This window comes from Macaca thibetana, chromosome 2 (assembly GCF_024542745.1).
Source record: "Macaca thibetana thibetana isolate TM-01 chromosome 2, ASM2454274v1, whole genome shotgun sequence".
NCBI lineage: Eukaryota > Metazoa > Chordata > Mammalia > Primates > Cercopithecidae > Macaca > Macaca thibetana.
Genome location: NC_065579.1, coordinates 31,760,777 through 31,776,436, shown reverse-complemented (window position 1 = coordinate 31,776,436; position 15,660 = coordinate 31,760,777). Strand labels below are relative to the sequence as shown.

Here is a 15,660-nt window from a genome sequence, read left to right as displayed (position 1 = left end):
AAAAGTGCCTGACTCTGCGGACTGAGGTTCTAGGCCCAGTTTCTGCCACTTACTGGCGGATAGCCTGAAGTATGTGACCAAGCCTCCCCTAGCCTCAGTTTCCTCATCTGCAAAATGGGAATCATATCCATGCTTACAGCCCCACAGGGCAGGACTGATTTGGATAGTAAGCCCAACATATAGATGGAGGGCCTTTTATGGTTGCTGTGACTGGGCTCAAGGGAGCGTAAGCAGATCTGAGAGTGGACAAATGAGCATGAACCTGAAATTGTAAGGAATGCCGCACCAAGGCCTGAAAGGCAGGCCTTTACAGTCCCTCTGTGGGGCTGGTGACCAGTGCCCTCAACCTCCCTGGCCACACTTCCCTCAGCTGCAAAATGGGTTTAATAATAATACAATTCTACCTCACAGGATTTTTCTTTTCTTTTTGAGGACTGAGATATTTATATATATATATAAAGTGCCTACCTAGCCTAGCACAAGGCACATAGTAGGTGCTGAATTTCTTTTGCATTGGAGGCTCTGAACCCCCTCCGTCTGAGCAGCTCATCTTTGACATGCTGGGCAGTAATGACTCACAGGGCCCCCTATGTGGGAAGAGGGGTGCAGGGGAGTTTTCTGGGTGACGGTGGTTAAGAATGCGAAATTCTGGCTCTGCTGCTTCCCAGTGGGAGAGTTTACATAACGACCAGCCTCTTGCACAGGATTAAATAATTTATAGACATGGGGTGCTCATTAGGAACAGTGACTAGCACAGAGGAAGTGTTCAATAGAATCCTAATGATTACTGTTACTGTTACCTGGTAGTCTTGACGACGGGAGTTGGTAGCACACAGGTGAGCTGCCAGCCATAGGCCGCCAGCGAGTTCAGCAGGGGCACGTAGTCTGTCTGCACTTCGACACCCTGGGGGAACAAGGCCAGCATTAGGGCTGCTGCTGCCACAAGCCAGCTCCCAAGCAGTGAGAGGGGACTATTCCATCTGCCGATCCAGCAACGCAGAAAAGAAGTGGCGGTGCCTGGCTGCTCAGAGGCTCCTGCTCCGACGCTTGCTGAAGACTTTAAAAGTTTGGAGTCAAACTGCCAACATGGGATTTCTTTCTGGGCCCCATTTCAGTCTGTGATGTCAGCAAGGAATTAGAGCCAAAAGATTAATCCATTAATTTTGTTTGATTCTCATCTGGACAAATAGCCTCCTGTGAGTTTCACTGACGGAGCATAATTGTTGCGCCCCTGAGCGGTATCCAGGGCATGTAACTACACGTGCTGCTCTGGATGAGTTCAGAGTGTGTTGTGAGGAGTTCACTTACATTTGACAAATGATCAAGTTGTTTGTGTCCAGCCACAGTAGCAACACACACATGCACATCCACATGTGTGTGCACAGGCAGCAGCTGCTTTGCCTGTGTTATGTGCCCCGCCTTGCAGGGATAAATGAATGCTGCCATGTTTTATTTCAAATTAGGATCTGGGGGAACTAACATTTGTCTTTCAGTTACAAAACTCAGCCCCCTGCTGGCACAGGGAGAGAGCCCTGATGTGAGGCCCCAGCACTGGCTTCCACCTCTGTAGGCATTCTCACTGCAACAGGCCTCATTTCTTACTCTGGGCTCCTCACTAACACTGAAAGTATAGCCCCCACCCCTGCCCTGTGTGTAACTAGACTCCCCATCCCTCATAGTTTGGCTTCTTGTAGTTGGCTTCCGAAAATCTCAATCACGTATCCAGATTCCTTCCACCCTGTATGCCCACAAAGTTCATTTATCAGGTACTCTAGAGCCATGGTGGGTGCAAAGGCACGGCCCTGGCCCCTGGAGTTCACAGGCTAGCAGAGGCAACAGCACAAATATGCCAGCAACTGAAAACCTAAGGGCTCTCTGGCAGGGCCATGAGACTTTGAATGCCAGCAGAGGTGGGAGAGATCCCAGCCACAGTCCCAGCAGGCTTCCTGGGGCAAAAATTAGAAGGCAAAGCCAGGCCTAGAGTGCCAAGGTCTGTGGTCAGCTTAACTCAGAGGCAGCGCACATGACCGTGGTCTGGAGTGCTCCACCCAGAAGGTGGCCATGTGTGGTGAGTGGCTATCCTGCTGGCGGCCCTTTGGGAACAAAACCAGCTCATCTGGATACCCTGGGTGAGTGGGATGGAAGGGAGACGATGAACAACCTACCTACCCTGCCTCTTCAAATGGCTTTTAAAGCTTCTATAACTGGACACCAGTTCCAGAGTGGCTATCAAGTCACCTGAACCCTTGGCAACTAACTTATCCCTCAGCAGCCTCAGTTTCCTCAGCTGTATAAAATGGGTACTGGCCTATGTCAGTGGTTCCCAAAGCATGGGCCCCAAGCCGGCAGCATCAGTATCACCTGGGAACTTGTTAGAAGCCCAGATTTTCAGGGCCCCATCCCAGACCTGATGAATCAGGAACTCTGGGAGTAGGGCCCCAGAATCTGTGTTTTAAAAAGCCCTTCCCAGTAGTCCTGATACAGCTAAGTCTGAGAACAACCGCCTAGGTAATCATGTAGGTCCCTCCTGGCAAAAGAAAAGTCTGTAACTCTGTGGCCAGAATGTATCAGCTGTTGTCTCAAATCTAAGTGTTCCCATCATTCTCCATGTGAGAAAAAAATTAAAGGATCAGCTCTGTTAGAAATTCTGCTGCACTGCAAGGGAATGGACGGAGCAAGGGGAGAAAAGAAGGAAAGTGCTAAGGTTTGAATGTGTCCCCCCAAAAGTTTCCATGTGTTGAAAACTTAATCCCCAATGCAACGACATTGAATGGTGAGGCCTCATGGGAGTGTTTAGGTCAGAAGGGCTCCACTCTTGTGAATGGGTTAATACCAACTCAGGCAAAGGGCTTGAGGCTACAAGTGCAGTCTCCTGCTCTCTCCCCCATTCTCTGCCCCTCTGCCATGGGATGATGCAGCAAGAAGGCCCTCACAAGATGCCAGGCCCTCGACCTTGGACTTCCCAGCCTCCAGGAGCCAAGAACTGTCTGTCCTTTATAAATTGCCTGATCTCAGGTATCCTGTTATAGTAGCACAAGTGGACTGAGACAGGGCAGAAATGGAGAAGGGGAAAGGGAAAAAGGAAACTTAGTAAAAGAAGGGGGAAAGGAGGAGGGAACGGAGGAAAGGAGAGAGAGGTATAAGAATAATCTGTTTACAGGAGGGGCCAGGAGAGAATGCCATTCTGGTCCCTTCCCTGAAGCCCCTATCAGGCCAGAGATGGCCCAGCAGTTGTAACCATCCTTTCTGCCTGGCCTCCAGGCACACGCATGCCTCCCTTCCAGATGAGCACAGCCTGTATTCCTCCTGCTGCGTGCCACGCTCACCACTTGCTGAAGGAGCCCTGAGGTTGCTTTATCCTGAGAATCCCTGCCCCCATCCCCATATTCCCAGTTTAAAGAGAGGAGGAAAAACAATTTTAAATCCACACTCTCAAGCTTTGCGAGGTTATGATTACTTGGGCCTATCAAGAATAACCTTCCCACTTTATCAAGCACTGTGACAACCCCGCCACAATCAGACAGTAGCCATGGCAACCAGGACAAGCTTTGGCGCCTCACAAAGCCCTGAGTGGCAGAATGGAGTCCTTTTATTGGTGGCTGCATCCTGGGCCGGGTTTTCTCTGTGGGCACCCAGAGCTGCGAGACAATGAACAACCCCTGCTGCAGCCCAACCCGCCTGCTTAGACAGACTGCAAACCGGCTGCTTCTATTTTGCTCCGTTTTATTTCATTTTGTCACTCTCTTAAAGAAAAAAAACAGCGGGATTTCTCCCAAACATTTTTTTCCCCTCAGGATAGGAGATGTCAGCCAGAGGGTACCGAATCATAAAGACCAAAAGCAAAAGGGAAAACACAACAAAACGTACCCCTGCTTGAGAGAGCTGAAGGTTCAATCTCACGTGTTAATTTCTGGCCATCACATGGTGCGTTGACAAGTAAAATACAAATGGTAGGGGTGAGATGTTGCACTCTGCCAGACTCTCCCACTCCAACTATCTGGGATGGTCTTGGCCTAATTAATGTTAAATGTGATTTTCCGTAAGCATCTATCATAGCCCTTTTGCATATTTATCAATATAGTAAAGAGATGGCATTTCTAAAATACGAGATGAGCCTGTCAGTGAAAGACACTTTTAAGTCCATTAGCTAAGAAAGGTGGTAGGAAACATATCCGGATGGAGGTTCTTTGATCTGCTTTTTTGTGACACTCCAGCGAGAAGAGAAGAAAGCACCAACAGCACTCAAAAGCCAGCCTGCTTATCAAACAAAAAGACATTTCTTTCTCTGAGTAGGAGCAAAAATTTTAATTAACTCTCCACTCTCCTGTGGTGGATACGTAATCTCCGATCACACCTGGAGTGTTAAAAAATGGAGCATATCCTGTGGTTTTTCAACTCGTATAAAAGGAATTCATTTGTATTTATGGCTCTTTTTTCCTTTGTTCCCTATAATTTCTCCAGTGATTGCAAATCAACTAAAGAAATAGACATCCTACACAACCTTTCTTTACCCTCCAAAAATTAGGACAACAGAATGTAGAGTTTACTAAGAAATGCATTTGTCTTTTGATCATTTTAAAGATCCTCCATATAGGGAAATAATTAGGAATTCATAAATTGGTCCAGTGAGAAAGTTTGTATTCTGAATGTCAGTTTGCTCTTCTTTTCTCCTTTGTTTCTTCTGGGAAGCAATCTGGGAGAAAAGGAGTTTGAAAGAAAATATGTTGCTCTTTATACATGATTATAAATGAAGACAGGAATTTGATTTCCCTTGTCTGAAAGGTGCTTGACACTACATCTGGGGTGGTCTCCATACCTGAAAACAGTGACTGGGGACAGTTTGCCTCTGTTCCTGACATCCACAGGATTGAGCCCTTGCCTTTCACCAGTTAGGGTGTGTAAGGAAGAGTTCTACAAAAACTACCTCTGCCTCTTTTGTAAAATTGCTACCAAAACACTAATGCCCATAAATTACTGGCAGGGTGTGCTTATACTACTCTTATTTTACTTATCAATTTTATCCTAATTTTCTACCATGGGAAATAAAGGTTTAGTGCTCCCATATACATTTCTTATTTCCTTTTTCTCTGTGCTTCAAATGGTTTTTTTGTAATTTAAAGTAAATCAAAAGTCAGTGTTTGTGTTATCACAGTTTTGCAAATATTGCTCAATGCTGGGTCAAATTATGCACTATGACCATGCCTTCTTTTTTATATAACCCTCTGTTTTTCCTGGAGTTAATTATTACCTCAATTTTTTTCATCTTCCTGGTTGTACATGAACCCATCACTAATTCATCCCACATGTTGCAATACCTCTATTTAATGCCCATCAATAAATATGCCAAGATCCTAAATACATTAGTTCCATTTTTCCCCACCAGCGACGTCATTTCTGAACCCTTGCTCCAATCTGGTCTGGCTGCTTTCCATGCCTGGGTTCTTCCTAAATTAGCGTCTATGGCTAGTATGTTCTCTTTTTTTGGTTTCCTTCTCATTTTGCAGGAACACATCCTGTAGTGACTCTCTAGGCAACAATGCCCTAGAAGTCATCTGAATCTGTGCATTTCTAAAAATGCCTTTGTCTTAAATAACAGTTTAGGTACAGAAGTCTGGGCTGAAATTGATTTATCTGTCAAAATTTTGAAAGTACCTCTGGTAGCTTCTAGATGTCAGCAATGCTATTGAGATAATCTATTCTGATTACTAATACTCTAACTGTAACCTGTTGTGTTGCTTTGAAAGTTTTTAGGATTTTTTTTCTCCCCTAGAAGTTCCAGAATTTCATGACAACGTGCTTTGGTGTGGGTTTTTACCCAAAGGATTGTTCACCTGATGGCCTTGCAATCTGAAGATTCTTGTCCTTCGGTTCTGAAAAGTGTTTTTTCCCCCCTTTTGATAACTTTTCTCCCCTCCATTTTCTGTCTTCTTTTTTTCTGGACCTGGTATTAATCAAAATGTGTGATAGATGTTTTAATTTTATTCCTTACCCCACAATTTTCTTACTCTTTTCATTTTGCTTTCTGAAAGACTGCCTTCATTTTGTCTTTCAAAATATTATATTTTTAAAATTTTCTGCTGCCCTATTTTTAAGACCCAAAAGTTCTTTCTTATCTTTTGATTGCTTTTTTTTTTTTTTTAAACAGCATCTTGTTTTTGCTTCATGGATGCATTTATTTTATCTCTTTAAGTGGTTTCTTCTGATACCTACATTATCTCTACAGTTCCTAGGTTGCATGTGACAGAGATGGGGAACTAGGGATCCTACCACATCATGTTAGGACTTTAAACCAATGCCCTGGTTTTCAGCTCTGCAGTTCACATCCCCCAACCTCCCATCCCCCAACCTCCCATCACATGATGATTTATGCTTTGAAAACCAGAGCTTTTCTTGGGTTCTGCAAGAGACAAATGGCACCCTTCTTGTCCAGGTTGTAGCTTCCTCCATTTTGCTAAATTAGTTAGATTCCTCTATCTACTTTCTAGCTTCTAAAAATTTGTTGAAATCACTCATCTTCTACTTTATCTTCTTCTAATATTTTTGTTCTTGTGGGCATCGATTTATCTACCTACCTACCTACCTACCTACCTAAAATTGAACCTCATTATTCTTAGTAGCTATATTCTATAAAGTCATTGTGAACAGTGCATTAGTGAATATTGAACCATTGCTCATAAGAGAAATATAGGGTTAGGGTCTTGGAAGCCTCTGGTCGCAACATTTTTGCAAACTGATCAATATGTAACCTTGTTTAACAGATAGTGTTGATTCATGAACATTGAACTTGCAGCCAACAGCACTATAACTCATGCCTGAGCAAACTTTACCTACCACTGGTATTTGCTTTGTAAAGCACATCATAGCATTCCTGCACTTAGGAACACTAGACAACAGTACTTCATTCAACTATGCATAGGGGCTATTTTTAACAGCTAAATCACCAACAAAAAGCACAAAAACATGAAAAATGTGGCCCTATGTCTTCCAAAAAAAGGACACTTGCTTTTAGTATGAACATTGAAACCAGGCACAATATCACCTTGTTTGACCTTAGCTAGAAATGTGCACATTAGGCAATTCAAAATTTTTGCTGTTCTGCACATGTTTGCAAATGGCCACAAAATGCCATTTGTATTGATTTTGGGGTTACATTAAATTTTAGTAAGCAGATGAATTTGCAAATACAGAATCCGAGAATATGAGAATTGCCTGTATCTATCTAATTATATCATTCCTTTAGTTTCATTTCACGGAGATTTTTCAGAAAAGAAATAGATGCCTGTGTCCAATCCCCCTCATATAATAAAATGTTATTATTTTAATGTTTAAAGGGAACACTGGAAGGCCTTTCTAAATAACTTAGAATCCAGAAACCAAAAAATAAAAATGACAAATTTGGTTATATAAAAACTCATATGATATAAAAGACAAATGACAAAATGGAAAAATGTTTGCAGCTCATATTACAGAGAAAAAAAGGGCTTGTAAAAATTGAAAAAATCCAATAGTCCAAAATTTAAAAGGGCCAAAGATATGAAGAGAGATCACAGAAAAATCAAACATCCATTAAGCGCATGAGAGAAATGCAGAATCTCATGAGAGAAATGCAAATTAAAACTATCCTGAGATACTATTTTTTCACCTATTGAACTGGTAAAAAACCCACAAGTTAGGCAACCCGCTTTGTTGCCAAGGCTGTGGGGAAGCATGCGTTCTTGTACATTGCTAGTGGAAGGGCTCATTGATTCAGCCCTCCTGGAGAACAATTTGACAGTATCTTTCAAAATTACAAACACATTTACCCTTTGACCCAACAATCTCACTTCTGGGAATTTATCCTACATATTAAAAAATGAGAAATGCACTGAGTTATTCACTGGAGAGCTGTCTGCAGTAGCAGGACACTGGAAACTACTCAAGTGCCCATCAATGCTGGATTTGTATTTAACATTATGTTTCACCCAGACAACAGCTCAGAGAACTGGGCAATGGCTGCTCAGCTGTTGAGCCAGGGCATACAGGATGAGGAGGGACAATGAGAGGGAATGAATTCTATTCTAGACACACTTGTTTGAGGAACCTATAGAAATGTCCAGGCGGCAGCTAAATGAAACAGCCTGTGGTAGACAGAATAATGGCCCCAACCAATGTCTACATCCTAATCCCAGGAGCCTGTGAAAATGTTCCCTTCACATGGTAAAAGGGATGTGGCAGATGTGATTAAGCTAAGGATACTGAGATGGAGAGTTTAGCCAGGATTATCCAGGTGTGCCCAGTGTAATCACAGGGGCGTTTATAAGGACAGGCAGGAAGGCCAGAGTCAGAGGAAGAGAGGTGATGGCAGCAGCAGAGGCTGGAGTGATCCAGGGAAGGGGCCACGAGCCAAGGAACATGGGCAGCTTCCAGAAGCTGGCAATGATAGGTAACAGATTCTCTCCTAAAAGTCTCCACAAAGAATGTGGCCCTGTCAACACCTTGATTTTAGCCCCTTAATACTCATTTCAGACTTCTGACTCAACAAATATAAGACCATAAACTTGCGTTGTTTTAAAAGTCACTAAATCTGTGATTTGTTACAGCAGCAACAGGAAACTAATCCATAGCTCAGGGCCAGGAAAGGGCTGGGATGGGGATAAACACTTGGAGGTGTTGCCAGACTCAGGGTGGGTGAAAACTCCTGGAGGGTTGAGGCTGCCTGAGGGCTGGATTTCCTTGTGAGGGGGTGAGCAGAAGGTGAATGAAAATGGGCTGAGTGGGAAGGAATCAGCCCTTGGACAATCCAGCGTGGGAAACAGGCTTAAGAAGGGAGTTTGTACCACATTTTCTTTATCCAGTCCATAATACTATGCAGCCATAAACAGAAACGAATCATGTCCTTTGTGGGGACATGGATGGAGCTGGAAGCTGTTATCCTCAGCAAACTAACGCAGGAACAGAAAATCAAACACCACATGTTCTCACTTGTAAGTGGGAGAGCTGAACGATGCAGACACATGTGAAAACACATGGACACATGGCGGTGACAACACACACTGGGACCTGTCGGAGGTGCAGGAGGAGGGAGAGCACCAGGAAGAACAGCTCATGGATGCTGGGCTTCATACCTAGGTGATGGCCTGATCTGAGCAGCAGCCCACCATGGCACACGGACAAGCCTGCATATCCTGCACTTGCACCCTGGAACTTAAAAGTTGAAGGGGGAAAAAAAATAGGGAGTTTGATCACACCATCAAATATCTCAAGAGGGCAAGTCACAAGAAGCCTGGAAACTGTCTCTGGATGGATGGTGAGGTCTCAGGAGGCCACAGGCAGTACTCCGCAGGAGGGAAGTGGCCGATGGCAAGGACAGGTGGCAGCTGCTAGTGCAGAGGAGGCAGAGCATGCTGGTGCGTTCTCAGGGCTGCCTGGCCCCTGCTCGGCACATGCTGGCCACAGCGGCCCTCACTGAGGGTAGGGGTCCTGCTCTCATACAGCTGTGGAAAGTGGAGATCCAGAGGCAGGGCGAAGGGGAATGCCAAGCCGGAAAGAAGGGCCACTTCACCTCTACCTAGCAAGTGGAAAGCAGATGCTGGAACACGGCGTGCAGCACTGCAGAAAACTACACATGGCCCTCAGGATGCTAAAGGGCAGGGCTATGCCTGGTACCACTGTTCATTCATGAATCTCACATTCAGTCAGCTTGACTCTGTCTTGGCCACTTGGGAAGCCTTTTCTGCCCCAGGAGATCCCAGTCTAGGGTGGGGAGAAGCAGCACATGGTTCCCATCCAATGGAGCCCACGGAGGTGAGGTGGAGGGAGGGAGAAGAGAAGGGGCGACCTGCGGCTCTGTGAAGAAAGAGCAAAGCCCTCTGCAGCCAGCACAGCCGGCCTTCCCCACCCTCAGCCTCGCAGGCCTCCACGGGAGGGAGGGACAGGCACGCTGGCCAGCTAGAGATGTTGTTTTCTCCTTTGTTTTACACACAATGCCCCAGAAAAACATTTTGCTGATATGTAATTAGGACAACATAATAGAGTCTAAGAGAGCAGTCCTCTCATTTTAGATAACTTAGGCTTTCATAATGTTCAAAGAGAAATTTTTTTTTTTTTTTTTTTTTTTTTTAAGAAAAAGCTTAGTTCTTAGATGCAGAAAAGGGGGCAGAGGAAAATACATGTAATGCATAAAAAGCTTCAGTTCCGAGACTCTTTACCCATCCAGTGCTGGTGAATTCACATCTTTGCCTGATTTTCTCTACCAGGTAAGAAAGGCAGCAAACTCGGTAGCCTTGTAGGAGCTCAGCGAAATAAAAATAATTATTACCTGAAACATACTGTTTGGAAGAATGGTGTCTATTATGACCTCCCTGTGTCCAGGCCACTATCAACACAGCTCGGCAGCTCCTCCCATAAGAGGGAGAGTCCCTCTGGTCACCCCTTGAATCTTGGCTGGTCTTGGAACTTGCTGTGACAAACAGGATATGGCAGATGTGACATTACAGTCATCCTGAACCTAGGCCTCAAGGGGCCTTGCTGTTTCTGCTCACTCTCCAGGAACCCTGCCTATGCCATGAGGACAGTCCCAGGCTAGCCTTTGGATAATGAGAGACCTGTTGCCCTGCTAAGCAGCAGACGTGAGAGATGCCATCTTGGAGCTGCTAGCTGCGGTCCACCCATCAGCGCCTGCAGGCACATGCTGAGATCAGTCGATTTCCTAAAAGTTGAAGGAAAAGTCACCCAGCTGACCTGTGCGGGTTATGATTTTAACTCACTAAGCTTTGGGGAGCTTTATTACACAGCAGAAGCTAACTGGTTTATTACTATTATTCTAAGAAGAACCACATACCAGGCAACCTGTAGGAGGAAAATTGTAATGAAAGTCACCTCATTTGATTTATGGCTGGGCTCAGTGGCTCACGCCTGTAATCTCTGCACTTTGGGAGGCAGAGGTGGGCAAATCATGAGGTCAGGAGATTTTGGAGACCATCCTGGCCAACGTGGTGAAACCTCGTCTCTACTAAAAATACAAAAATTAGCCAGGCATGGTGGCAGGCACCTGTAGTCCTAGCTACTCGGGAGGCTGAGGCAGGAGAATCGCTTGAACCCGGAAGGCAGAGGTTGCAGTGAGCCCAGATCGCGCCGCTGCACTCCAGCCTGGTGACAGAGCAAGACTCCATCTCAAAAAAAAACCAAGTCACCGCATTTGATTTGAGGAAAATACAATGATATAGTTACTGCTGAAGGGGAGTGTTGCTAATTTGTCACCACACTCAAGGCTGGCACACCTAGCCCCGATTTTCTCCAGGCCAGACACTGTGGCCTTGCATTACCTCTGGAACCCTGAAGTCTAATTTATGATAACCTACTGTGAGGTCCAGCAGTGCCACCAGCTCGCCCTGGAAGAGAGAGATAAAAACCCACACTGGGTAGATCGTCCTAGCTTGAGACGTTGCCCTGGCTTCTCCTAAAGCACAATGCCAAGTTGGCAAGAAAACCAAACCTGCATGTGCAAGATAACACTCTCCTGGATTCTGGGACATGCTGGGTGATCTGGTCCTGGTACATGTGGTTTCTCTTATGTCAGTTACTTGGAAGGCAGAAAGAAGAAAGGGGCTACCGGATGGAAGGGCGGGAGATGGCATGCATCCTTTTTATCAGGGGTATCTGCCCACACACACCTGCATGAGCAGAATGAGAACCAGGCAAGGCATGCGACCATGCAGGGCTCCCGATCACAGGGAAGGTAATGAGGCCAGACGTGCGGAGGCTAAGGGGCGACGGCTGGGGCCAACGCTGACCCAAAGCAGGGACAGGCACTGCAGTTCTGACTGTGGTTAAGCAACACAAAGCCGTCACATCCTGTCAGCTGCTCATCAGAACCACGTACGCAACAGCACAGGGCTCCTGTCCTCCAGAAGCTGACATCTTAAACACATGTTGATTGCTTCAGGGTGAGGGGGTCCTCCCAGGCCAACTTAGAAACAGCTTTGTTTGATAACAATTAAAAAAGAAATTTTCTTCATCCAGAGACTTGCCAAGTCCCTCCCACTAGCTTTGATGAGACAGAAAACTAGGCTCTCTGGGGGTAAATGGGACTTGCCACTTTATTACTCTCTTTAGACCATCAGAGGTGAATGAGGGATCCTACATCATAACTTTAGCCTTTCTGATTTTTCACCTTACCTATTACCCAGACAAAAGAAAGGGGATTGGAAAAAAAGCTTTTCTGAAGTGTATAATTAAAAGATGTTTATTTTGGAGTTGGGGACCTGAGGAGAGAGCCAGTCTGCAGGAATTCTAGAACCCAAAAGTGTCAACTTTGTCCCCTCCACCTATCAGCAGTGGATTCCCAACAGCTTACTGATAATCATAAAATGCAAACCCAGAAGAGGTCTCTGAATAAAGGTTGGTTCAAAACCTTAAGAGAGGGGGAAATGGAGATTAAAGGTGATTTCACGGTCCTAGCTAACAATGAACAGAGCCACACAACACACCATGCGCTGGGCTGTCACAGCCTTGACTCACTAAGGAAGGGATTGGTAAGACATGGGATGCTGGGAAAAGCTCAACACGATGAATTTCTCTCTCCCTGACTTTCTCTGCCTGGTAACTTCAAAGGTGCCACGTTCTCAAGCCGTGCTGGGGCAATCGCAGTTGGCCAATACTCTCCTTGTGGTGACTGGTGACTCAACTGTCAGTATCATGTTGCTATGGCTACCACAATTCTTGCTCAGCCCTCCCTCCTTATGCTTTGCTCTTATTTAAACCAAACTGCATCGCACTAATCCCACAGCATGCTCTCTGAGGACCCATCTCTGATAGGGCTTCTGAGGTGCCAGAAACCTCCAGCTGGAATATCCTGCCTTCAGGACAGATCAGACCTCTGGCTGTTCATTAGTCCAATGCCACAAGTCCTGCAATCCGCCTCCCACTCTGTCTGGCTCCCTGCTCTACCGGAGATAAATCCACCAGAGCCATAACAGATGCACTGCCGGGTCCCCATCAGCATCTGCACTGACACCTACCATGGGACAAAGCAATGATGAAAAAACCAAAGTCAAGAAAATGAAAATGGTCTCAGAGAGACTGGACAACCCTATTTGGGGTCCTCTAGAAAACCCCCCCGTCACTCTGTTCCCTGTCCTACCATTTCCGCATATTGATCACAAATTAGCACTTCCTTGTTTTTCTGCCCCTGCAGTAGAACACAAATTCCACAAAGGCAAGGAGTTTATCTTCTTCCTGATGAATCCCAGGCACTTAAGGAAGTATTTGTTTGATAATTAGTTGTTGAGTGAGTGAATAAATGCACCTGTGCTAGCATTTTTGGGGTAGGTTCTGCCACCATTGTCTTGTATCCTCAAAGTCTTATCAAAATTGCTGTAAATCATACCTAAAATGAGACATGAGTTTGCCACCAAAAATGTGAATTAATTTGCCAGGATGCTGTGTTACCATTTTATGGGCATTTTGTATGTGGAAGTTAAAGTATATTCACGTATGAAAATTAGATACAGTCATGTACTGGCCATCAAGCACAAGGCCATTATTTACCTGGCCACACATAAACTTGTTTCTTCCCTGTTTCTGTTCCATTGCCGTGTGTTATGGAGGGTCCTATCAGGAGGTAGTGTCTGTTTCTCCATCTCTTGACTCTGAGCTGGTTTTGTGACTCTCTTTGGCCAATAGTACATTAACAAATGTGATGCAAACTGCGGCATGAACTAAGCTGGCACGTGGGGCTTGCCCACTTGCTGCTCTTGGGAATCCTGTGGCTGCCATCCTGTGAAGAGGTTCAGGTTAGCTTACTGAATGTTAAGATACACCAGGCTGTGTTCTAGCCAACTGCCAGACATATGAGTCAGGCCACTCTAGATCATTCAGCCATCAGCCGACATATGAGAGAGCCTAGCAGAGATCAGCAGGGTTGCCCTATGGCTAAAGAATTGATCAGATGACCTAAAGAATCATGAGCTAATACATGGTTATTTGAAGCCACTACGTTTGGAATGGTTAGTTACACAGCAAAAGCCAACTGATGGAGACTGAAAAACAAAACATCCAACAAACATTTAATGGAGACGAGTGTATCTGCTTCTTTCAAAGTGACTTTGTCTTTATACAGGAAGGTAACTCTGCAGAATCCTGTGGCCCAAATAGATTCTAAATAGAATAATGCTTTTGTGCTACTCCCTACCCCTCACCTTCTTGTCCAAACCCGCTTCTGAACAACATCAAGAATTTTCAAGGTAAAATCAAAGGTAAAATTTGTTTTCATGGGATAAAAATTCACTAATTTCAAAAAGTAAAGGCCTCAAGAGAATGAGAAGACAAGTCACAGACTAAGAGAAGTATCTGCAAAAGCCATATCTGATAAAGGACTTTTATCCAAAATATACAAAGAATTCATAGACTAAACAATAAGAAAACAACCCAATTTAAAAATGGGCAAAAGATCTGAACAAATACCTCACCAAAGAAGATACACAGATAGCAAATAATAAGCATATAAAAAGATGCTCAACATCATACGTCTTTAGGGAAATGCAAATAAGACAATGAGATGCCACATTAGAATGGCCAAGATCCAAAATACTGACAATACCTAATGCCGGCGAGGATGTGGAACAATAGCAACTCGCATTCACTGTCATGGGGACGCAAAATGGTACAGCCACTACAGAAGACAGTTTGGCAGTTTCTTACAAAACTAGACATATTCTACAATATGATCCAGCAATCATACTCCTTGTTATTTACCCAAATAAGCTGAAAACTTTTGTCCACACAGAAACCTACACATGGCAGTTTACAGCAGCTTTATTCATAATTGCTAAAACTTGGAAGCAACCAAGATGCCCTTCAGTAACTGATAGAGAAACTGCAGTAGAACCATACAATGAAATATTATCCAGCACTAAAAAGAAATGAGCTCTCGAGATTGGAGGAGCCTTAAATCCATATTACTAAGTGAAAGAAGCCAATTGGAAAGGCTACATACTGTATGGGAACTCTGTGGTTTCAGCTCAGTTTTGGTATGAACCTAAAACTACTCTAAAATAGAAAGTTTATTTTTCTAAAAACAGTAAGGACCTTGAATCAAAACTGACATGAATTACAGTGATATTGCTAAAGAATATTAATGGTTTATAAGAGCAAGAAAATTGAAGTCAGCAAAAACCCACCAATGGAAAACTAATTAAATAAATTAAAATAAAATTGTTCATAGATTGAAGTACTCTATGGCCATTAAAAATAATGAAGTAAAAGCCTAATAACAGGAACATTTTCAGGATACAGTTACATACCCAAATGTATAACAGTATGAAGAGTATGATATCATTTTTGTAAAAAATATGCAAATATAGACAGAATATACACAGGAAGGATTATCCTAAGATGTGATGCAGCTATCGTCCAGTGATGCTGAAAGTTGGGGTTTATTTTGCTTTCTTTTCTTTACCTGTATTTTCTAAATTATCTTTAATGACCACGTGTCACTTTTTTCAACATCTTTATTGATATACAATTGAAGTATCTTAAAATGCACCTATTTAAAGCCAACAATTCAGTGGTTTATAATATATTCAGAGTTGTACAACCATCACCACAATCTAAGTTTAGACTACTTTCATCACTCCCCACACCAATACCCTGTACCTATTAGCAGTCAGTCCCCTCTTCCCC

At 44.2% G+C, this 15,660-nt stretch overlaps 3 protein-coding genes across 6 annotated transcripts in view; 1 reads left to right on the top strand and 2 right to left on the bottom strand.

The window, feature by feature from the left end:
• DPH3 (diphthamide biosynthesis 3) overlaps positions 1-15,660 on the bottom strand; it is a 271,923-nt gene that overhangs the window by 71,515 nt on the left and 184,748 nt on the right. The window lies entirely within an intron of this gene.
• Positions 1-15,660, bottom strand: part of RFTN1 (raftlin, lipid raft linker 1) — a 203,402-nt gene that overhangs the window by 10,120 nt on the left and 177,622 nt on the right. For all 4 annotated transcript variants that reach the window (XM_050779561.1, XM_050779559.1, XM_050779563.1 and 1 more), the window contains exon 8: positions 801-904. In XM_050779561.1, the coding sequence (XP_050635518.1) occupies positions 801-904 (104 nt within the window). The remainder of the gene's footprint in view (positions 1-800; positions 905-15,660) is intronic.
• Positions 1-15,660, top strand: part of OXNAD1 (oxidoreductase NAD binding domain containing 1) — a 92,130-nt gene that overhangs the window by 64,447 nt on the left and 12,023 nt on the right. The window lies entirely within an intron of this gene.